The 24774-nt window shown below is 44.2% G+C and overlaps 2 protein-coding genes across 3 annotated transcripts in view; one reads left to right on the top strand and one right to left on the bottom strand.

Annotated features, from left to right (window-relative positions):
- Positions 1–1373: 1373 nt before the first annotated feature.
- On the top strand, positions 1374–12147 carry acvr1ba (activin A receptor type 1Ba; the record flags this gene model as incomplete). 2 transcript variants are annotated; one of them, XM_080533297.1, is made up of 9 exons in its annotated part: positions 1374–1503; positions 9038–9277; positions 9928–10188; positions 10302–10532; positions 10792–10959; positions 11061–11217; positions 11351–11475; positions 11651–11781; positions 12022–12147. In XM_080533297.1, exons 1-9 carry the CDS (start codon positions 1440–1442, stop codon positions 12145–12147), a joined length of 1503 nt encoding a protein of 500 aa, XP_080389423.1. In that variant the 5' UTR covers positions 1374–1439. The 2 variants fall into 2 exon arrangements, with proteins under 2 accessions (XP_080389423.1, XP_080389424.1); XM_080533298.1 differs by having other exon boundaries at positions 9934–10188.
- A 5339-nt stretch (positions 12148–17486) lies between these two features.
- kmt2d (lysine (K)-specific methyltransferase 2D) overlaps positions 17487–24774 on the bottom strand; it is a gene marked incomplete at its 5' end in the record, with an annotated part of 31542 nt that continues 24254 nt past the window's right edge. The window contains 15 exon segments of the mRNA XM_080534594.1: positions 17487–17938; positions 18047–18155; positions 18367–18440; positions 18530–18815; positions 20425–20555; positions 20669–20805; positions 20971–22261; positions 22378–22514; positions 22660–22792; positions 22903–23027; positions 23142–23317; positions 23419–23500; positions 23622–23769; positions 23913–24077; positions 24551–24697. Of these exon segments, the coding sequence (XP_080390720.1) occupies positions 17846–17938; positions 18047–18155; positions 18367–18440; positions 18530–18815; positions 20425–20555; positions 20669–20805; positions 20971–22261; positions 22378–22514; positions 22660–22792; positions 22903–23027; positions 23142–23317; positions 23419–23500; positions 23622–23769; positions 23913–24077; positions 24551–24697 (3234 nt within the window). The 3' untranslated portion in view covers positions 17487–17845.

Raw genomic sequence — 24774 nt, forward strand, 5'->3', positions numbered from 1 at the left:
TATTCAGTCAAAAACGCTGTTTGAATCCATTTCGAATGGCGGCCATCTTGAAAAATGGTGGCCATTTTGTTTTTTCAAGTGGAAACCGTACTTTTCTGAGAGAGTAGGTCCCAAAGCACTTGTGTGCCAAATGTGGTGCTTGTATCACCAAGCGAACGATTATTTCATTAATCTGCTGCACTAACGTACCTGTGGATGGCTTTGTCTGCCTGGTGTAGAACAAACTCCAGAGAGATAACACGCCATCAAAGACCCAGTCTGTCTGGTCAGTCAGATGAAGAGGTGGTTATTTTAACAATATGGGGGGTTATTCAAGAATCAGAGGCAAAGCCCCCCCAGTCCCTACTGCTTTCACTGTCTTTCCCTCCTCTGTGTATTCCTCCCTCCATGGGCCAATTCCAAATGGCTCATCTTATAGGAGGATTGGAACAGGAGACAGTGTGCACTGGAGACATTTTGGAGATAAATTGGACAGCTTGATAAAGGCTGGATATAAGCCCACTGTGGAGACTAAGCAGACACAATTATACTTGGGGACAGAGCAGTGAGAGTCCTAGCGAATGGACAGGTGATAACAGCATGACAAGATACAACTTCCAGTCCTACAAATGCATCCTACTCTCATTAAGACACAATTGGATGTATAATCTCACTTTAATTCAATGATCTTTTACAGAATTCTCTGCACATCCAAAACAGAAGAAACTCAAGGAACATGTGTGACCCTGAGTCTTTTTATGTAACCAGATTATAATCACGAGTCAGCGCTGATGCTCAATTCTTTATTCAGAGAGAGAGAGAGAGAGAGAGAGAGAGAGAGAGAGAGAGAGAGAGAGAGAGAGAGAGAGAGAGAGAGAGAGAGAGAGAGAGACAGAGATTCTTCACATTGGTGTGTTTCAACAATAACTTCCACCCGAGCCTTTTATGGTCATTGAAAATATAGCACTACCCTTTGTCAGGTTAGAAATTGTATTTAGGCCTATAGCGGCCTACATAAAAGGTTTTCTATTGGAATTATTATAATATATTCTCTTTTGGTTTGTTATGGATATATTGTTGTCTTATCAAGAAACATCCGATCATAATCTAATACATTTTATTTATTTTAATTTTAAAAGTTTAATTTTAAAAGTTATGCCCTAGTCAGTGTTTGTCCCAACAAAGTGATGTCCCAATGGTTTGGCTGCATCGCTCTCTCTCAGGTCTTTATTTTCATTCTATTGAGCGAGGGGACTACTTACAACAACAAAGGGGCGGCGGAGACATGACGAAGCCCTCCCCTTTAAATGTAAGAGCACACCCCTTTAACTCCGCCTGTATCCCTTCGCCTGGCTACCGCCGGTGGTGTGTGTAGGTTTGTGGTTTGTGTTTTAGGTTTGGCCGTGTTGACAACACTACACTCGAACGCGTGAAAATGAAGCGATGGGAATCCTGAAGAAATGGCTTTAAAACAAACTGTCTCTATGTTGCTGGCCCTGTTCGGGTTATTCGCTGTCGGCGACGGTAAGATATAGATACATACATGTGCTTTTTCCGGCTTTTTGCCTTGGTGTGTTTGTATTTCTCTGCGTGTGTGTGCAAGGGCGGCTCGCCTGTCGATCATCATGGCGCTGTTTGGGATGTGTAAACCACAGCACAGCTTGGCTAGCCAATGTTGCCTTGCAATAAATCAGAAACCAACATATACATTGAGTATACAGCGCTGCTGATTCGTGCATTAACACGACCAGACCGAGCAGTATCAGTGAGATAATAACGTGACCAGTTGTTCCACAGGTCAGTGAGTAGTGAGGCTGGCTAAGCTGTTAGAGTTCGCTAGCCGTGAACACGCGCTGGCGTTGTGTTCGTTTCCCCAGAGCTCAGTGTCGCTTTGACCATTGTAATGTTTCAAAGCCGTTTGCTACTATTATATTCATTTGGGTGTCATTATCTTCGTGAATAACCAAATAATCCGCAGGTAGACTGCGAGCTAACAGGAATCTGTTGAGAGTTTTAATCTTCGCGTGTCTGTGTCCTCACTGTTGTGTTGGTATCATAGTTATCTGTGTTATGCTAGAATATTTACCAAACAAGCGCGAGGCGGCGTGTACATGTGGGGGAGGGATGGCAGCACGTCGTATGCCCGTTTGAAATGGTTATCGTGCAATTGTTTTCCAGTTAATACACCGATTAGGTCAAACTAATCTGTAGGTAAACATGCAGTTTTGCAAGGTATCGCACGAAAGAAAGTAATTCAGCTGAAAACCTTTCCACGTGTGGTCTTCTCCATCTAAAAACACGACTGGAAACGACACAGTAGTGTAATCAACAATAATGTTAGGGTAGGTGCGGTGCAAGTAAACAATTGGTGTCACTGTGTGAGGAGTGAAAAGGCTGTTTTGTGACCACTAACCAGGGAAAGCTGGCAGAGTGCGGCCACAGCAATGCATTCAATAGACCCAGACAGAAGTCAAAGTTGAAGTCTGGGTTCATTGTGATGGAAATGTGGTGAATGGGGTCTTTTCAGGGTCTAGTAAGGGGGCCCACCGCTACCTCAATCCCCATGTCTGCACAGAGCAGCTGATGTCCACATCCAGAGCTTAAATGAACAGGCTACATCTGTAATTTGTTATGCCGAAGATACTTGTTTCTGATTGTATTCTGAACAAGTAATATTCTACTTATGTTTTGTAATATAAATAGCTGAAATATGGATTTTCTGTCTTTTTTTAATAGATCCCAGTTTCTTTAAGCTATAGCCTATGCATAATCATTGAGTAAGTCCATTTGAGACACAGGGAAGAGCTGAGCCACATTGGGCCAACTTCCAGTTATTTTTCTCTTTCTGTGATCTCTTCATGTGAAGGTTTTCCCTTGTTGCAACTTGCCACTCAGGAAAAAAAAGTTAAAAGGAATAGACAAAATTAACCCCATCTGCAAATGTAAATGCCTCAAGTCTGCTACAATCCATTTGTTTCTTGGCCTGTGTTGAGTAAAATGGGTGACACACTCCACTTCCAAGAATCAGAGGGGAACTTTCCACCCTTGGGTTTAGATATGGACATGATGTACCAAGATTGGTCAGATGTTCACAGACTTGATTGGAAAATAATGAGTGGATGAATGGGTTGCATCTGAGTTGGACCGTTCGACTGGGTTACTCACACATAACACTCTGGTGTGAGTGAGACCAGTGAGAGGGGGCTGATGATGGGTTTGTCCAGCTGGTCTGGGCTGTTGTGTGAAGAGGGGGCCACAGCCCTGTCTGGAGCCACAGTTTCACACCACATAATGGATTATACCATGGCAGGCCTGAATCCAGACAAACTTGAAAGTAGCTAGCGAGGTAGCTAGAAAGGTTTGTGACAGCATGGGAAAGATGTAAGTCCTTACTCACAGAGTAGGATTTCTCACGGACAGATTAATCACGTGTGGATGACACAAATGGAATTTAAGAGTCACTCGTGTCAGGATCCCTAGTTGACCTATGTGACGTACTCAGGTGCCTGAGTGAGAAAAAGTGAACAGCAATGTAATATGGGCCCTGTGAGCCAGAGAGACTGCCGTGAGGCAGGGTGCGTCTCTCTTTCTCATCCTCCTCCACTCTATTCTCTCTCTCTCTCTCTCTCTGTTGTAGGCCTAGATTCATACAGACTTGGCTGCACTATCACCAAATGGTATCTGTACTGTGTTAGCCTTTCTATTGTCCCACTTACGCTTCCTATTGCCCTCTGCCATGACAGACTGGCTTCTATTTTCTGTATTCTTGAAGGAAGCTTTTGGTTGAATATCCAAAGCTATCTATAGCATCTCCTGTACCTATTATAGCCATTGGAAACAGGCAGAACTCCTCCTGCTGCCAATATCTCTCTGCTTGATGTTTTTCTATGCAATCACAGAGAATGTTATTTGAAGCAGCAAAAAGCCCCCATTTCCTACCTTGTAAACAGAACTATTTAAAGCGCTAGTCTACTGTGGGCTTAGTGACCTGCTTAATGACATCTGTTGCCCCGGAGAGAGGGCCTAATGGCAGAAAGTAGACAGTCTAGCCTCTATGTGACCCAGGTCCATGATAACTATGTTGTATTCTGTATTAGTTGTTCTGTAGATTAAAAGCTAGATATTGTGATTTTACCCTGAGTGACGTATTTGTAGGTAATCACATGGTTATGGAACTACAAGGAGCTTTAGGGAGAGGTGTGCTTACCATTTCTGAATTAGCGACTGGCTGGTTTGTTTATGTTCATGTTCCTTTAAGAGTGGAACTCACTTTGACCTTTTGTTTCTTGATAATTTTGTACCATTTATTTCCTCATATGTACCAACTCTGTGAAATGGGGAACAGACCTGTGAATTATTGTCCATTTACCACACTCTGTATTGTTACCATCGTGTGAAGCACTATGGAGGAATCCTATGTTGGTCCTGTAGAAGCAAAGGACTGTTCTACCTTACATAGGTAGTCTAGTTGTTATTATGGTATTCTACAACTGTGCTGTTTGTCACTGTATACCCTGGAGAGTATGGAGAGCTCACACTCTGTGTCATATCTATGGTGCTGCTTAACCTGATACTCACCTTCCATTCCACAGTTGCCTCTTTGGAGGTGTGAAATCTGTCTTTGAACTATGTGTTGGGATACTGGGGAAACCAGCTTGTACTGTGGGCAGTGGTAGAGATTGTAGGAGCTGCCCGCCCGTTTGCTTTTAGAATCAGACCAGTAATCTGACCCTGGGATGGGACAACGGTAATGACTTTCCTCCTTCCCCAGCATTGATTAGGTGTGTGTGTGTGTGTGTGTGTGTGTGTGTGTGTGTGTGTGTGTGTGTGTGTGTGTGTGTGTGTGTGTGTGTGTGTGTGTGTGTGTGTGTGTGTGTGTGTGTGTGTGTGTGTGTGTGTGTGTGTGTGCGCGCTCCTTGTCTGGTGGCGTCTGCGTGTCTTTATCAGCTCTTCGTCTGGTAGCTGTATGGATCTGATTTCAGCTGGTGCATTTTGGTAATGCTGCTCACAAGCACTGTCTACAGCATTAACCCTCAGAATTCTGAACCTCAAGCGTCAACGTTTTCCAATGACTTCATCATAACTGAAGTTCACCTGTGTTGTGACAGTGCGTTGCCATTTTAACATGAATTTGCATTGTGTCAAGTCTGACTGTTCCAACCACAAGTCTCACACACACACACACACACACACACACACACACACACACACACACAGTCACTGCAATCAGAATGTAGGCTGTTTGTGTTGCTCATTATGTGGTTTTGGAATCTCCCAATGTTCTCCCATGAGCTAAATCCATATTAGGGAAGCGCTGGTTATGGCAACAATGTTTTATTAATCCCTTCCTTACTCTGTCTGCCATTTCCTGTCTCGACATGAACGGAATGATAGGAACTTCTAACTTGCCGCTGAAAAGAGTCTTATCCTGCATTACATTTTCCAAAAAAAAATCTTCCCTATTTTTCTTAGTCAAAGTCTAGACTGGGTTTTAATGACGGTCACAGCTGGTCACCCTAGCAGACCCCCCTCACAGCTGGGCCCCCCCAATTGTCCGGGCCTAGTGTCTGTACTCTTCTCCTCTCCCTGTCTATCTCCAAAACACAGGGGCTTGTGACCCCCCCTGCCGCCACCACCCCTCCCCCCTCCACTCCATGCGGCCCTCTCCTGCTCTTTGTTCAGACAGGGCCAGTCCAATCCCTCTTCATGTCCCCCTAATCTCCACACAAAGACCCAGTGTAAGGCCACCAATTATGTGGATACAAGAGCAGAGTTCACTCCAACCACACACTCTGCTGGTCTCCGGTGCCTTGCACATTCAGATAGCCTATCTCGAGACCATCATTTCACCAAAAATGTTGCAAGGGAATTATTAAACCAAGCACAAAAATACAGTGTACTTTTGTAAACAGACATGCATAAAACTTGCATTGGGTAAATAACTGCTGCTGAGTTACTTTGTTCATCTTACTTACTTACTGATAGCAGTTTGATACTGTCTGCTCTGCTTTTTATACATGAAAGAAATTTAGAGTGCAGTATAGCTGCTTTTATGTCTTACTTAGCCTAGGCCTACATTTTGCATGGCTTGGTTTTTAGAATGCCTACTATGAAGTTATTATTTTAGCTTATTCTTGGAAATGATGATCTTTAATGTGTTGTGTGTTGTAGGGCTCAAGCTACAAAGCAGATTCAGACATGTGTTAGCCCCTAACTAGAAGAACTGACCACAACGCAAACTTGTGGTAGACCACTAACAACCCAGAGGCTGTGTGTCTCAGCCATGTTTGATTTCCTTCCTCAGTGTCTTGGCTCTGTCTGTCTGTCCCGTCACACACAGGATGATGGATGTGTTGACAGAGTGTATGCTGTGTGTGCGCGCGTGTTTTTATTTTTTATATATATTGGCCTGGTATCTGATAATACCGTATACCCGGGTATTTTGAAATTATTTTCAGCAACTTCGTGGTAGATCAATGCTAAATCTGGATATTTTGGGGACTACTGCTTTCAAAATCTTTATCAGGGCCTGAAAAAAACATCACCACTGGGTGATTCTGATGTTCTTTTCTGGCAACCAAGGAATGAAACTGCATGTGGCCACTGTAATTTAGGGCTAAATAGTCATTTTTTAAAATTCAAAATTCAATCAGTTATCAATATAGGCAACATTCTTTGTTTTCCATAGCTACCATGTCCACAGAGGTGTAGAAGTGAAGGAAAATGGCAAGTAAAATAATAATAGGCAACAATTAAAATAAATCATTTGACCTGAGCACTTTGAGGGAGTAAAAAAGTGTGTGTGTTAAGTAAAAACTAAGTTGCCCTATTGCCCAACATGTGTGTGTGCATGTGTGGCTTCTGTGAAACCAGAGTTGAAAGATGAAAGAATTGCTCCGGTGTCACGTCTCCAGATAACCATCAAAATCAGACAGGATAGAGGAGATGACCTGAAGTCACGATGCCTCGTCTTTTTTTGTGTATGAGGACACATTGGCTTTGCACTGGCTTCAGACCAAGGAAATGTTTTCGAGCTTAATTTTCTATAAAAGCTTGCATTAAATATGTATGCATTATCCATACTTTTGAAGATAAAAGTTTGTTCCCCTCTTTGGACACATTTCTTTAGCGTGCGTGTACTGGTGTCAGTTGCCAACAGGTAAGCATTAAGCATTTTAGAGTTAAGCATTTTCTATCCTCACAAATAATTTGTGAGAGCTTATTTCACTTGTCTGAAAACAACATATTATTTTTTATAAAATATATTGAAGACCTCTGTACACCTCTGTAAGGACCAGCCTGGGTGGGTACATGGGCTGTAGTCCAACCTTCTCTCCCTTATTTAGTGAAACTATTTGCTCCATTAGGCTCCAGATTAAGAGGAGGATGTGGCACTGGGTTGTTTTTCCAACTTTATCAGGGCCCGCTTCACCTCTGTGTAATCTGCAGGAAATTCCATGTGCATGTGAACTGTGGGGAATTTGGACACGCTCCACTCGAAGTTCCTGCCACTTTCCCGGCTCCAGCAGCCACACGCTAACGGGAATCACCAAGACACAGACTCACTCCACTTACTTTTCCAGTTAGTTCCAACTTCATGCACACACATAGAAACATGCTGCTGTTCAACTGTGGGAAACACTCCCATGGACTTCATGGGTGGGGTTTGGCCACTTAGATCATGTCACATATCTGGCACAATATGCGTGAGAGAATGAGTGTGTTGAGTAAGACCGAGAAAAAAGTGTACCTCTGAGACAGATTCATGGATCCCAGGGAGAGAGTAGGAGAAAGTAGGAGATTGGCAGAGGGCAAACAGATTAGTTATATATTGAGACTTTTGGGGGAAATCTAGTGCCAACAGTTTTGAGTGAGCTCACAGGTCAGAGAGACCTGCAGGAGAGGAGACTGAGGATTAGCTGAAACACTTTTCTTTTTATTCTTCCGGCAGTTGTCGAGGTCTAACAAAGCTAAGCTCTTTTTTTTGAGTGAGCAGACTTAAAATCCACCCTCTTGTCTCCTGTGTTTGAATGTGTTGCCATTTGTTCCTGAGTGATGTTTTCTTTAGTCACAGTGATTTGTGTTGAGTGACCCAGCCATTGTTCCTGGATCAGCTCCGAGCTGTCACGCTTCACTCACACCCCTGTGTTATCAGACCCTCCGCTCCTCCCCGGCAACTGACTGGAGATCAGTGAGTTCAGTCAGCTCGCTTTTTGTTTTGTCCCCCATGTGAATACCTGTCCCACAGCAGCCCCACCCAGCCTGCCTAGCGTGGCCTTCATTAGCTATACCAGAGACCTCTGGATACTGAGGTCTATTTACTGACTTCTTGGGACAGGAAGCAAGAGTATGACGCATAATCACATTTCTGGGCAAATCAAATCAGTTTGCACTGGTTTAATAGTTGCTTTGGCACAGTTTGAAGCACAAGATGCATACAGACATGCAACAGTCATGGATCCTAGCTAGCCCCCATTTTATTCCTCTGATCTTCTGTTAGCCTATTATAAAACACCAATAGGCTCTTAGAGCAACATGACTTTTCTTCGGTTTTAATAGGTCCCACCGCAGGAGCTCTGTCTATGTTTAATAAAAGCCTCTCATTAAACCAAGGTTTCTCTCTGCTCTCTGTGAGGAGCAGAATGCTGCATTGGGGATTTGGCCGAGGCACTCTCCCCTTGTTGGGTTTCACTGTGTCTCTGTCCCAGGGCAGTTTCATCTCCACCGAGTGTGTTTGGGTTCATCTGCAGTGAAGGATCTGATTTCAGCCGGGGCTGTCTGCTGCTACACCAGTCTGCACGCACACTGGCTCCTCTCTGAATGGGACTCTATCCTGGGGTAGTCTTTAGAATGCGTAGTCGTAATTGTTGTCTTAGCATGCCCTCTGGTGGACAAAACTCAACACTTCAATTATTAACTTGAATTCTTCCTCATATCTAAACTAAAACAGCATTCATTAACCCCTCTCACCATCTCCTGACTCCCCCTAACTGTTCTCTTTCAGCTATGTGGTGATACTGCCCAACCTGACTCCCCTCTCTCCATCTCCTCCCCACAGCTCTGAGATGTAACTGCACCAACTGTGAGAAGACGGCGTATGTGTGTGAGACAGATGGGGCGTGCATGGCCTCCACCTCGTTCATCCAGGGGCACGAGCAGCATGTGCGCATCTGCATCACCCGTGACAACCTGGTGCCCCCTGGCCAACCCTTCTATTGCCTGAGCGCCGAGGGCCTGCTCAACACACACTGCTGCTACACCGACTTCTGCAACAGTGTCGACCTCAAGGTCCCCACGGGTGAGGCTCCTGTCCTGGCGGGAGACTTAAGCTGAATCCCAAATCAACTGTTCTACTCCTTATCCTTTAGGCACTTGTTTGGGTTTGAAATGGGGAGAATTTAACTTAAAGGGGAAATGCATTTTGTGTGTTTCTGGTCGAATCACGATGCGTACCATCTCACTCATTCCACGTGCACTGCATCGTAGCTATTGAAACGCAAGTTCTGTTTACTTCCTAAAAAAAGTGTCCTGCTGCGTCAGGCGAGACATTTTGCACTCTGTGCACTCTGCCGGTGATTCCCAGAGAGCAGCATGTGCTAGCTCTGAAGGACCTTGTGTGGGAGGGAGAGGAGGATCATGGGAGTTGTAGGAATTTACTTAATTGGGCAATTTGGAACATAGCAGTTTAAAAGTGTGATTTTTCTTTGGGGGGGGTTAGGTGAACGTGTCTACTGACTAATGAAAACTTCCTGCTAAATTCTGCTTCAACCGTGGGGAAGATGGATCTCACTAATATCCATTTGATACTCTCAGATTTACAGCAGTGCCTAGGGGGTAGTTGCTTGGGGTCCAATTCAAACATGTCTGTTGGTAAGACTAGAGAGATGGTAGCACTTACACCCTGTTCTCTCTCTCTCTCTCTCTCTCTCTCTCTCTCCCCCTTGTTAGTCCCAGAGAAGGAGCTGGGCTGGCTGGGCTCCGGGAGCTCCTGGGGGCCAGTGGAGCTGGTGGCGGTGATCGCTGGGCCCGTGTTTCTGCTGTGCATGCTGCTGATGGTAGGCGTGTTCCTCTTCCAGCACCACCAGAGGGCTTACAGCCACAGGCAGAGGCTAGAGGTGGAGGACCCCTCCTGTGACCACCTCTATCTGGCCAAGGACAAGACCCTGCAGGACCTCATCTATGACATGTCCACCTCTGGTTCAGGCTCCGGTGGGTACCTAGCTACTTACTGCTTCCAGCCACATACTACACTAAGGATTTATCATCAACTTTTATCATAGTAATATCTCTAATAAGTACATGCTCCCTGCTGCCCCCTCCAGGCCTGCCTCTGTTTGTGCAGCGGACGGTGGCGAGAACCATCGTGCTGCAGGAAATCATAGGGAAAGGGCGTTTCGGAGAGGTGTGGCGGGGAAAGTGGCGAGGAGGAGACGTCGCAGTGAAAATCTTCTCCTCCAGAGAGGAGCGCTCCTGGTTCCGCGAGGCCGAGATCTACCAGACCATCATGCTCCGTCACGACAACATATTGGGATTCATCGCCGCCGACAACAAAGGTGATTGCCCACCACAGCGCAACCCCTCCACATGTCCATAGAGATTCAAGAGACCATGACTTACTATTGGTTGTTGAAATCCATCACATGGATAAACCTTAAACTGGAGTCAGTTTACAAAACTGATATTGACTGTCCCTTCCCCCTTACCTTTCTCTCTCTCTCTCTCTCTCTCTCTCTGTCTCTCTCTCTCTCTCTCTGTCTCTCTCTCTGTCTCTCTCTCTCTCTGTCTCTCTCTCTCTCTCTGTCGCTCTCTCAGATAATGGCACATGGACACAGCTGTGGTTGGTGTCAGACTACCATGAGCACGGCTCCCTCTTCGACTACCTGAACTACTACTCCGTCACCATCGAGGGCATGATCAAACTGGCACTGTCTGCTGCCAGCGGCCTGGCACACCTGCACATGGAGATCCTGGGAACCCAGGGTGAGCAAGCAGGCATATGAATGCAGACCATCGATGTTCACCCTTATTGATACCACAACTTCCATTTATACATGAGGTAACTTGTGTGTGTTCTCCTGTAGGTAAGCCTGGCATTGCACATCGTGACCTTAAGTCCAAAAACATCCTGGTGAAGAAGAACGGCATGTGTGCCATCGCTGATCTGGGGCTCGCTGTGCGCCATGAGTCAATCACTGACACCATCGACATCGCTCCCAACCAGCGTGTGGGCACCAAGAGGTATTAACACCACTGCCCCACAACTTGGTGTATACACAAGTCACACCATATCATAGTAGTACATAGATTTTCTAAACAGCCTTCAAATTAAAGACGTATATCTGATTGATGTATATCAACGTGTTTGTCTCAGGTATATGGCTCCAGAGGTTCTAGATGAAACCATCAACATGAAACACTTTGACTCCTTCAAGTGTGCGGACATCTACGCCCTAGGGTTGGTCTACTGGGAGATAGCACGCCGCTGCAAAACTGGAGGTAAAGACACATTCCTGACCCCTGTCATCAAATAAAGTGCAAGTAAACACACTACAAGGATGAAAGAACTATTATACAAAATATAAGAACCAGTGTGAAAAATCTCTCTCAGTCTAAACTAGAGGGAAGGAGAAATGTAATGAGGTGTGTGACCAGGCTCTCCATGTGCCCTCAGGCATCCATGAAGACTACCAGCTGCCCTACTTCGACCTGGTGCCCTCTGACCCCTCCATAGAGGAGATGAGGAAGGTGGTGTGTGACCAGAGGTTGAGGCCCAACGTGCCCAACTGGTGGCAGAGCTATGAGGTACAAACACTCTCTTACTGCTTGTACTAACCTGTATACCAACTGTTTTTGATTAGGACACGTTATTGGGACACGTTATTTATGAATGGTTTAGTCTTCAAAAGCATTTGATTTGAAGCAGTATTAGCTTATCTTACCTCATTTTGTTACCGAAACACATACAAACATTTCCTATCCACCAATGGAACTGGCATGAACAAAAGGAGTGACCGGCGTAACCCCTGCTCTCTCCCTCCCCAGTCCCTGCGTGTGATGGGGAAGATCATGAGAGAGTGCTGGTATGCTAACGGAGCAGCCCGGCTCACAGCCCTGCGCATCAAGAAGACCCTGTCTCAGCTCAGCATTGAGGAGGACGTCAAGATCTGAGTGGGCACACGCCTCGGTGGAGACGCACAACCAGAGAAGACAGGAAATGAACATGGCAAAAAGACTGCAGATTAAACTGCGTTTTTAAAGCCACACTCCAAGTTGTGACAAGGCCTACCTCACCTTTTTAGCCAAAACTACTGAGAATCTCCCTCCGCCCCACCTGAGAACCCTCCGCCTGTTTCCCTACCCTTCACCCTATCCATGGGCCACCAACTACCACACTACAACTCCAACACTACCACCATACTATCACTACCACCCTGTTCAGTTTGAATATTATTTTGACTCCCATGGCAGGAATTATTATTGTACAGTGACAGGAATTGTGTTTCATATTTAGTACATCTTAACTTCCCACAATGGTCTAGCTATCTCCCGAAGACTCATCATCATGATGTGGTTTTGATGTCAAGCTAAAGAATATGGCGTATGACTTTATATTCTGTTTTCTTGGCAACATCATGCTTCATTGCTGTTGTGAGAGTGTGGGATAGTAGCAGAAGCACTGTTCAGGATGCAACCCTAAAAGGCATCAAAAGTCAACTATGGCCATCTCCCAATATATCAGCAAACTACAGCCATTTTACAGCATTCAGAATAGCCTAGAATAGCTAGTTGGCCAGTTGACAGGCTTGCTGTCAAACATGCAGACAGACTGTTCATTCTGCTACTTGAATAGCCCATCTTGCACTCAATTGTAGCTTACTTACATGTTAGATGTGGTTCAGTTGTCGTTTTGAACTCTGGCAGGGACAGTTTTATTTATTTGTTTATAGTTATTTCATATTGATAGACACTGTGAGATTTTATGTGACAAGCCAGTGTCTCCAATATTATTGCAATGCATCTTTGAATTTAGTCCATGATTTGCCAACCTGGGTTATCCTCAACACTCGGTAAATCTTCAATCGTTCCATGATTCCTTGTCATCTGTCCTTGTTTCCTTTTTAAAAACATATCTGAGGAGGTCTGAAGGAGCAAATATAGGAGAGGGTGCATGGAATCAAGGAAAAACTGGAGCAACTAGTGACATGATGGAATCAATACATTCATGTCATGCTACAACATTGGGCCTGCTATGTAGTGAAGACCATTATCTAACTGAGGCTGTTAACTTTATTTCACCTGAGATCACGGCTGGCATCCAATACACTGAGCAAATAGGAGGCGTATAGAATGGCAATGAAAGATACTGTTTGTTTTTAAATATATTGTGTTTTGTGCAAAGACATCATGGTGGTTGTTTCCTTTTACGATAGATACTACTGATCCTGGGTATATTTGATTTGTATATAGAACATGCATCTCTTTTTGCTTTTTTTCACATGGTGCTGTGGTCATTTTTCAGAAAATGGTTTCAATTTCAATGGTACTTTTAGAGGATCCAATTTTGGATACATGCACGGTTACCAGCTGGAGGGAAGAATTATCTGGACCAGATCTGTGTAGCCTGAGGGGGAAATGATATAGTGGTTCCACCTTTTCTTCAAGCAGTTGTGAATTATTGTATCTCTTTTCATATCTCTGAAATGCAGTGGTAGTCACTCAAAATAATTATTCTGCCACATCTGTTGGGGTTTTCCCCCATTGTTCAATATACAGTTCATTTCCAACAGTGTGATGGTACTACTGATCCAAGCTCTTTCTGTTGTAGTCTGCAGCTCATGATTAGAGACCTTTATGGCAGGAAATGCACTTTTATATATGAATGGATGGAATCTGTTCAGCTGTTTAAGAGAAGGCTCATTTTAAGGAAAGTTTGTTGGAGCTCAAAACGCCAGTTTTTATTTATGTCCTGTATGTTTGCTATCTTCCCCTTATTGACACTGGATTGATTCCCTTTAATAGTTAATGATGTACCCCTGACTCAAATCTCACTAATGCGTATTTATTCAGAAAAGATTGCCATTCAGATTGAACAGGCCAAGCATAGGTTTGGTTTTGAAATATGATTTAGTTAGATGTTGACCAGCTTTGACTGGCTTCTATTTGTCTTCTGAGCTGGACACGCTGTAATGTGAAACTGCATGTTTGTCGGGAGCAATGGCTGCTAGTAATGCAGTATTTGTGTTGGCAGACAAGTTGATGAAGGTATGACAGACAGTTTGTCATCTGTGTGCTCTGCATTGCTCTTTCCAAATGGACTTATGGGTTTGAATAAATCATAGCAGCATTATGTAATGGTTATTAACACTTGAACTTGGGTCTCTTAAAACATTATACAAATCTAATGATAGTCCCCTGTTATGCATGCTGTCTTGAAACACTGGGATATTTGTCTTTACTGATGTAAAATACTTTAGAGTTTGTTTCCTCTGCTCATGTTTGTCCATGTTTTGTTTTTGGGGGATTTTGGGGTGTGAATACCCCAGTATATGTTGCTGCTACTGTAACATGAGGGATAAAGAATATCCAGACAAAGCATGGTGGGAGAGTAATCTATGGTATTTGATGGAGAGATGGTTATGAGAACCAAAATGTCAAAAATACTGTATTCCTGTCCATGTTTGGTTTGTTGCCATGGGTATCTTATCATCAAACGTCCTGTTCATAAACACTCACAATATTTCAAAAACCATGTCCAACAAATCTTTTCAGGACTAGTTAGAAATTGTGTACATAAGCGATACTGTAATAAATACAATCTTTCTTAATTGTCAGTGTGTTTTAATATAAATCAAGTCCTTTACTAATGCCCTGTCCTGTGTGTACTACTTCCCAATAACCAAAAATGTAGTTACCGGTACATATCAGTCAATAAATAAGTCAGACTCAGGATATTATATTATTTAAAATGCATTTTATTTTCCTTTACAAGAAATAAAAGCAGAGACAAAGTAATAAGATGATGGGGAAAGGGAGGGAAAGCTGTATATAAAGAGATGCAACCTCTGGCGTCGTCAAAAAATATTTACAATTCAAAATTATATCCATACAAAACATGCCACATACAATAAAAATGATCATTATATTTATTCATATTCCCTAAAAGTATCTCTGCTGTACAGATGCAATATCTTTTAAAAAGTAGGTTAGGTTAAAAAAAAACTTTAGCAATCTCTTTATTAAATTATAAGATATGCAGAGAACTTAAATTAAGATATTCAAACATGATAGAAGGTAAGAATTATTCAGGCTAAAATCCAGTGAGCGGCAAAATGTCTTGTCATGATCTTCCCTTGAAATATAAACATACCAAGAAAAAAATAAAATTATAATCACTGCTTCTGATACTTTATCAATATCTACCACTTTAGAGAAGTACTCCATTTACTATGAGAGTGCAATTCATTCTCAGGTAAATATGGGGTTAACTTTGAATAGTACATCATAACATACATAAGGCCAAGTAGCCATTTCACAAGGTATACCAACACATTCACTTCTATAGGGAAGATAAAATAACAAACCACGAATCATATAACAGTAATATTCTAGGGAGTTCAAGGTTATCCATTTACTGAGTATACTAATCCAATTGTGACCAATCAAGGGATAGGTTTTGGTAATTGACAAGCAGTAGCATAAATAAAAGTAAATGATACATGAACAATATTACATAAATACACAAATGCTATGCACCATTGTACTGCTTTAAGCAATAAGTGATTTTCATAATCATGACAACTTTCCACATGGATCCTTTCTCGAACATTTTCTTATTCACCTCGGCTTCTCATCCAAGTGTTTGGAGAAGACCAGACATTTTCACATACCTATTTTAACAAACTGTCTTTGAAAGCTTATAGCAAAAAACGCTAATAGAAAAACAGGTAAATGCAAAAACACTCTGGTTCATATACATATCAAGATATTACTTAGTTTGCCATTTTACATATATTTATATATTTACAGCTTAATCTTTCTCATAAAATGATATCCAGTGGTTCATTTTCTCATCAATTTTATTTCTCTAAAATGTTTGATTTTATTGATTAAAAAGGGGTTGGATAAAGAGTTTTGTTGCCCCCTATTGTATATACAGTTTGTACACTTTTGCATTTTCTTATATGAGGTCTTAGGTCGGGAGGGGGGGGGGGCAACAAAGTAGTATGGGAACGAGGAGACTCAATAAGGCTCCTTTCTTTACAGATTTAAACTACTTTGTTATTAATAAAAAAAGAAAATAAATGCCCTTTTTTATAAGTCTTCCCCTGCCTTTGCTTCAAGCCTCCAGAAGACAGTACTATCACTAGAAAACCACAATACAGGGAGTAAACACACCGGCTGTGGTCAGGCAGAGGAAGACTCACTACAGTAAGTTTACAACAGTCCACTACATGATACAGAAAGGAAGAGGCAAGATTCATGATTGAACGTCATTTGAGCTAAAAAGAGATCAATGCAGATGGGGTTGTAGGACTAAAAGTGAAAAACATGTCAAATGGGATAGTAGTCTTGCATCACCTGCTAACTTTCATAATGTGACGAATGCATGAAGCAGCAAGCGTACATTTCCTTCACTCATGGTTAGTTGGACTTGATAGTCTTGCCAAAGACTTAAGTATGCCGCTGTGATCCTGCTTCACTTTATATACTGAAGCCGTGAAAGCCATCAATCACACCAATCTCTGTCCTCAGCAACTGAAGAGTGAATTTGTTATGTGTTTGCACACCTAAAAGCATGACATGATCAAAATGCATAAATATGAAAAAAAAAAAGCTACATGACCAAAACTGTTCAGTTTCAAGTTCCTGATTGATCTTAATGCGATATCTTATCCAAAACGGTCATATATTTCTTCTGTATACATAATTAATTAATGAATAATAATGTTGGCTCATTATTGTAAATCATTATCAGCATAGAATAGAGCAAACCTGCTGCTTAGTTTTCCCTGCTTGTCCGAGAAGGCATTAGCCTATGAAAACACCCCCCCCACCCCCGTTCCACAGTAGCAGTTACAGTTTTATACAAAGCAGTCACTTCCCACTTAATCAATGAGGTAGACTGGGTCCAACTAACCCACCTATAACTCCAGATAATAAAACATCTGGTGCCTCTGGAGCCACAGGTCAATAGCATCTCAACTTTATATTATCTTACATCTTATCCATCAATGATACATAGTTCTATACAGAGCCACTTCAGGATTGTCTAGCTAGCCAATATCCACGTTGTCAATCTTCGTTGATGACTTGATGGGAAGAGTGTCTTTTCTTGGGGGGTGGAGGGGATGTAGGAGAGGAATAGGTCCAACTTAAAAAAAATGCATTAGTTCATTCTTAGTAGTTTAAAATGGCTTTCTTCAAAGCTCCAGGTGAGCCTTGCGCTAAAAGTATTGATCACATAGAATCAGATCATTTGGTAGATGTAGAGAGGATTGTTTCCAGCCACAGAGTCCTGTTGTTGAAGGGGAGCAGTAGAGTAAAGAGAATCATTGCTTTTGGCAGAGGAGAGTTTATCCACAAGTCCAAGAATAAGAGATTGTCCCACCATTAGGCTGTTAATGGAGGTGGTTACTTTAACTATTAATGCTTTTCAAACCTTTGGCTACAGGTGTGAACGCAAATGTCAAGTCATTCATTGTTTTGGAGGTCTGTCTCCCTCCTCGGTTTTCAGAACAGCTTATGAACTGGGTAAGTAGGTTTCAAAGGCTTTGGCGCAGGAGTGTTCTGGCACCAGGGAAAATGCACTATTCTCATTCCCTCTTTCTCTCTCTCTCTCTCTCTCTCTCTCTCTCTCGTCTCCCCGTTAGTTCATCCACTTTCGGCAATTCCAGGCTCCACAATGGCAAGGGATCTTGTGCTGATCATCCTCAAAGTCAAACTGATAGTCATACGTCAGCTAAAAGAAGAGATGGAAAGGGTCAATAACAGCCTAGATTTGACAGCCTGACAGATACTTTTGAAGGGCAATATACAGACATGCTCATCTGGGGTGTCTGTGGCTTACCTCCTCTCCCTTAGGAATCCTGCGACTGGAGATGATGATGATCTTGTCCTCTTTGTCAAATGTCACCACCTCAGCCACACAGTTGGGGGCACAGGAGTGGTTGACATAGCTGAAAAGGACAACAGTGTCAACGGGTAAGACTGGAACAAGCATACAATACACGCACGCACACAAAATAATATCAAGAGAAGAGGCACAGTCTCACTCCCTAGCAAATACCACCAAGCTGTCACAGACAAATATAGTGGTGTATGATATCATTCATGCACTGAGTAACTATGCAGACGCACACGCAGACGCACACACAGTGAGGCACTCACCGAGCTGGGCCTCCTGTCAGAGTGGCATCTATTACATGCTCGTTATTGGTGCGGAACATGTAGATTCCACGGTTCTAGAGAGAAGCAGACAGTGTCATAAAACACTCCACAATCTATTGATACCTTGATTATTATGTAAAACATTTGAGTACTCAGCAGTTACCTGCTCCTCGTAGATCTTCTCGCGGCGGTTGGCCACCTCGTTGCGGATGATGGTGCCGATGTACTCAATAACCATAGTGTGTTTCTCCAAGTCCTTGCATGCATACAGCCCCAGTCCCTGGATGCGGGAGCGGGCCAGGTACACGTTGTTCTTCCACTCAGTCTTCAGTCGGCGGTACTGGGAGGACTTGGAGTGGACAAACTGTTTGCTGTAGGGAGTGTTGATCTCCCCTGTGAAGGTGCTCTGGTAGGCCTTGGACATGCTCGTGCTGTTTAGGGTGTGAGGCCTGGGGGAGTGATACAAAGGAAGTGGGAGAGATCAGTCATCTGATGAAGTAGCCAGTCAGTCCTGCCAGTGTTTTTTTGTGTCAAAAACTGCTGGATTTTGATGGGGCCGTAGGATATTTTGAGAGGCAATTTGCAATGGTTTTCAATTTTTACATATAAATATTGATAATATTTATTTATGACGGGACAAAAGAAAATTGGGGATGTGTGGTTTGATTGGACCGAATAACGCTATAAAGAGTACAGTGATTGGTAAAAATTGCAAGCCCTTACAAAATATGCAAGGAATGCATTGAATCATTCACAGAATTGCTCAATCTTGGAGGGACTGCAAAGTAGGGCTGCCACAAACGATTATTTTCATAGTCGACTAGTCACCGATTATTTTAACGATTAGTCGACTAATCGGATCATAAATTACAGCTTATCGCACAATTACTCAATCGCTCTTATTTAGCTATCATCTTCTAAATCAGCTTCTAAATTTAGCTTGAAGTTGTTAGTTGTTGTTGTAGGCATGTGCTAACTAAAAATAAAGACAATTAAAATGATTGTTCACTCAAAAATAGATATTTTAATGAACTTTGCAGATTTATTTCTGGCATCACTTGCATGTAATGTAATGTAAAGAGTAGTAGAGGGTGCAAACTGCTGAGTAAAATGAGGTAGGCTAGGCACTAGGCAACCAAAAGAATACAAAAACAAAAATAAATACTTGTACAGAGCACAAAAGTTTTGCTTTGCTTCACTCATCTCATAGTAGAACGCGCCTTCTTAGCACTGTAACGTTAAGACAAAATTTTTAGCTATTTGATAAGTATCGCTTTGATGACAACGTAAAATAATGTAAGAAGGCTTTTAACGTAACGATATCGTTAGCCAATAACAAGCTAACTAGCTTACCGAGACGAGCCATCGTCTTCCTCGTCATCTGCCACAACGTGCTTCCTTTTTAGATGCTCGCGCATCATAGACGTGCTGCCATGATAAGCGAGTTCAGCTTTGCAAATTTTACATTTTACATTCTTTTTTTCAACGTTGTGGTTGAAATGCTCCCACACTTTAGAGGTACGAGGACAGGAAGACATTTCTCTGTTTGTTTTTCCGGGGAAGTCACGTGTGCCCCGGATGACCGACACTGCGCATGTACATCAAAGACACTGGGAGACGCTAGCCAGTGGCAGCTTCAGGGAAGAAAAACGAATGCTTATCGAATGAAATGAATGGTCTTTATTGTCATTGATATAGTACAGGTACCAAACAACGAAATTTGGGAGGGGGGGGCTCCCCTGGTGCTAGACAAAAAAAAACAAACAAACAAAAAAAACGCTTATTTCAGCTCCAAAAAAACGTGCGACTACGGCGATTACCAAATATGTCGGCGACGATTTTGGTAGTCGACGTCGTCGTGACTAGTCGACTAATCGTGGCAGCCTTACTGCAAAGTAATCTGTTCTGATAAAGTAGCCCAATTCTTGTCATGACTCAGAGGGAGAGGTGTCACAATGGAATGTTAACATTCTTTAATCTCCCTCATGACATTCAATCACCTATGGCAGATGAGTTTCTCTCTATGGAATTTAATTGGAGGTCAGTGATGCGTCTTACCTCTTGCAGTGTGTGAGGACCTTGGGTTCAGAGCGAGCACTGCCAGTGGGGTTGATCATAAGGGGAAGTTCCATTAGAGGGTGGCGGCCATAGCGGAACACATAGTTCTGGCAGCTCTCTACTCCAGGCAACTATCAACATAAGACATGATAATAAGTCAATTATGAAATGGCACTTTTTCATGTAAGCAGTGAGTGGGAAAGCAAATAGCCAATCTAGAAGTGCTTTCTAAGAGAGCTCTTACCGACTCAGTGATGCGCAGCACAGCGTGGATAGTGAGCCCATACATCTCCTCTCCTTTCACATGTTCAGTGAACAGTTTCAACATGGCTGATTCCTCCCGGAGCTTAGCCACCTGCTGCACCACTCTGTCCCAGATGCCTGTGCAGACAGAGGGAGAGTGGAGAAAGAACAGAAGCCATGGTTACACACACTCTTGGGGGTGTACAAAGAAAGACATGGTTGCAGTCCGGGCTAGTAGGTACTGTGTTAGCATACACTTAGCTAGAAGCCGTAGCAGGGTGGAGGACAGATTTAAATGTGTACCTTCTGGGCTGGTGTTGCGGTAGTGGAGGTCCTCCTGGCCGTGCTCCAGCACACGCACCTCAAAGAATGGCCTGCCATCCGTTTCGCTGATGCGGCAGCGGTAGCGGCAGCGGCGGTTGGGCACACGTGTACTCCAGTAGATGCGTGTGGCCTCATAGCCCACGGGGAAGATGGCGGTGGGCGAGTGAAAGACAGCCATCTGCGAGGGCAACAGCTGGCCCACGGCGTGGAAGATGAGGCCGCCCACGCGGAACATGTGAATGCGATCGCCACGCTGCAGGATGCTGGCGATCTGCTTGACCTCGTCACGCTCGATGTAGACACGACGGAAGACGGCGAAAGCGCTGAGCTCCTCCTCACTGGGGCCCTTGAGCTTATGCTGGGTGCACAGCATGGTCTTGTCCTTGAAGAACATGCAGCGCGCCCGGATGGCGCAGGCAAAGTGGTAGACATTGGGGCAGCGCAGGCGGTTGCAGCTGTTGGTGGCACCAGTCTTCTGGCAGTAGGCGCAACGGGTGCGCAAGCCCCGGCGCAGGGCCACCTCCACATTGATGAGCGCCCCACCCTGTGTCTCGTACACCTCAGTGGACCAGAGGGCACAGTTGAGGTGCACCCACAGGTCCACGTCAATGTTGAGCAGGCGGGCCGCCCCGTCAGTGGCACCATCGCCCTCCTCGTGGCAGAAGCAGCATTTGCGTTTGTCCCGAGGCAGCTTGTCTGGACGGAGGGTGATACGCAGGCGTTCCATGAGCTCCGAGACCTCGCGGCTGCTCTCCTTGCGCGAGCCTCCCTTGCGGATGGTGATGACGATCTGGAGGCGCTTCCAGCGCAGCCCCTTCCACTTCTTCACCTTGGGCCGTACCACCTCCATGTCAGGGGAGAGGGGCCTGCTACGATGCTTTACGACCTTGGGGGACACATCTATGGTGGGGTCCTGGGGCTGAGGGAGCGAGGCTGGTTGGGACAGTTCCTGGGGCTCGGGAGCAGTCTCATCAGCTGCAGGGGCCGGTGTAGGATCAGAAGGGGGAAGGATGGCCTCTTGCTCTGGCTCAGTTTTGATCTGAATGTTGGCAGGGCTGGAGGGAGAGGAGGAGGCTGGTTGTGTGGGAGGTTCAGGTTCACTTGGAGGAGCTGAGGGAGGAGGTGGCGGAGGAGGGGGAGGAGGTGGGGGAGAGGGAGAAGGGGGTGGCGATGCCTCCACAGGAATAATAGGAAGGTGGCGCACGTCCAGGTCTGACACATTAGTTGTGTAACAGTGCTGAACCGGTTTGTCCTCTTGTTCAGGGAATTCCTGAGAGAAAACGAAAGAGTGCGCATGAGCTCTGGGTCTTCGTGTGTAAGATCTGATTAGAGTTCATAAAAAAACATTTATAACTACATTAAGGAATGTACCGTAATAGGACTAACCTGTTTGATGAGTGAGAGGATGTCGACCTGCTTCTTAAGAGTACAGCCTGGCAGAGACACGTCAAACTGCCTCAGCCACTCTGCATCTTGGCTTGGAGAATTACTGTCCATAGAACCAGTCTTAACACACAGGCCACCTGAGGATTTAATTATTCAATTATTTGTAATAGTTACATTGCTTTATTACACCACTTCCTCACAAAGATGGCGGTTTATGAGCTATTAGGATTATTTTTCAAACTGTGTAACGTTAGATTAGATGAACGTCAGTGACTAATCTACCTGGTTGGTCTGGGGCTTTCCCGGGCCCAGAAGCACCGGCCCGGCCTGGGCTAGGAGGGAAGGTCACCTCATAGGAGCCAGGCATCCTCATGTGGAGTAGCTGGGCCATCGCCACCATCACATGGTTCAGATTCTGCAAATATCACAGTAGGAAGAAATACATCATGGTTTGGTCCAGGTTACAAGAGGGGTTACAGAGAAGATAATAAGGGATTGAAATGGATATAGTGATTCCCTCAGTACCTTGGCTGCAGCAGAGGACAGGGTGAAGGTGACAGACACTTCGTTGCTCTTGGCTTTGTCCCAGGAGTTGGATGTAGACACCATCTTGCCATCTGCCGCCTCAAAGGGCTTGTTCTCTGGAAAAGCTGGACATGAAGGAAAAACATACACAATTAATTCATAAGCTACAATTTCAAATAGCCTCAAGTTTTAGTTTGGCCTGTATATATACAGTGAGCTATATAATATATTGGTCATACTTGGGATGGCAGTGCGAGGGATGAGTGGGATAATGGGGGAGATAGCTCTCTCTGTCTCCTCCTCTTTGGGGTCCCGCAGACGAGGAAAGCGGGGCGATTCATCACCTAGGTCTCCCTCAGGGGAGGAGGCTGGGATAATACTGTCTGGAGCATCACTGTCATCATCACTCTCCATCCTGAAAGAAAGATTCTATCAGTCTACAGCCAGACAGCACCAGAAAGTACATATAGTACATACTATGCAGTCACACAGGATCAGAATATTCTCAGATCATACCTGATGTCCTCGTTCTGGTTGTGAGGTGGGGTGGGGAGAGCTGCTAGAATATCCACACTCTTCACCTCATCAGGAACAGAATCTGCAGACATCAACAACATCATTAACAAACTGTTTACCTAACATGCTACGCCTGATTGTCGCTCCCGTGTGTAACCCGCTTTAGTGACTCTTCTTTGTTTGTAGGTAATTAACAGACTTACCCATAACATCCTCTGTAGTCTCAGTCTCTTTCTGGCCCTCAGACAGCTCCTCCACAGCAGTCACTCCGTTGAGCAGCTTATGCTGCACCGAGGGTGGTGGTGTGGGAGGCAGGGACGATGGGGGCGTTGGTGGGTTGCTGAGGTTACTCTGAAGGATACATGGGGCAGTGGTTAAAAGTGGGCTTTCTATAGATAGACGATTTCAACTGCAAAATACAGCTGGAAATGTAGACTGCAACAGTCCATGTTGAATAAACATTGAATAAACAAAAGTTGTTTGTTGGACTGTACCTTAGTGAGCAGCTGAGAGTAGTAGTCTGGGATGTTGTCCAACACGGCATTTCCAAAAGAGCCCTTGAGCTGGGCCTTGCCATTGGCTGGGCTGCTGCCAAAGGGGGCAAACAGGTCCAGGCTGGCAGCGATGGAGGGCTCCATCAGGGGAAGCAGAGACAGTCCCTGGGGAACATCACAAAATCATAACAATGTTCACAAAAACAACTATGAGCAAACTAATTGAGCAGCGAAATACACACTCCAACCCGAAACACTGGGTTCATACAGCAACATAAACAGAGATCAGACAATGGTTAATTCCTACCCTTTATTGAAGTGACACATAAAAAGGTGCTTTTTATTTTACTATGATTATCATACTCCTATTATATAACATTAATTAATTCCTTCCGTCATTTAACCCGAAAGTCCTTAATTTTAGGCTTACAAACTGACGAGAGAAAGTGTGACCCTTTCTGTCCAATGAGGTAATATCGGACTATTTGGGGAGCCCCCTTTGGCCCAAGAGCAACCCAGTGGCACCTTTTTTTTCTTCTTTTCAATTATTTTGATTGGAGAGCAAGAATGGAGAATACATGAATAAACATTCACCCCCATAGATTGATTTTTTATTTTCTTTTTTTATTTCCTCTTACCTGTTTCAGCTGTTTCATCAGAGCTTCAGTGCTCTTACCGACCTCCTCCTTTTTAGTCTTCTTGCGTGAGTTGGGTGTTCGTTCCCCAGCCTTGGCGTTGCGCTTTGCCTTTACAACAGGAGTCCTCTTTGTGATTGATTGCAAATCCTGCGATAAAGATAAGAGACATGAAGGAATTTCACCATCTCCTCATTGAAGAGGACTCGTGCCTTTACAAATGTAAA

The sequence above is a fragment of the Nansenia antarctica genome (assembly GCF_963989245.1).
Source record: "Nansenia antarctica genome assembly, chromosome: 6".
NCBI lineage: Eukaryota > Metazoa > Chordata > Actinopteri > Argentiniformes > Microstomatidae > Nansenia > Nansenia antarctica.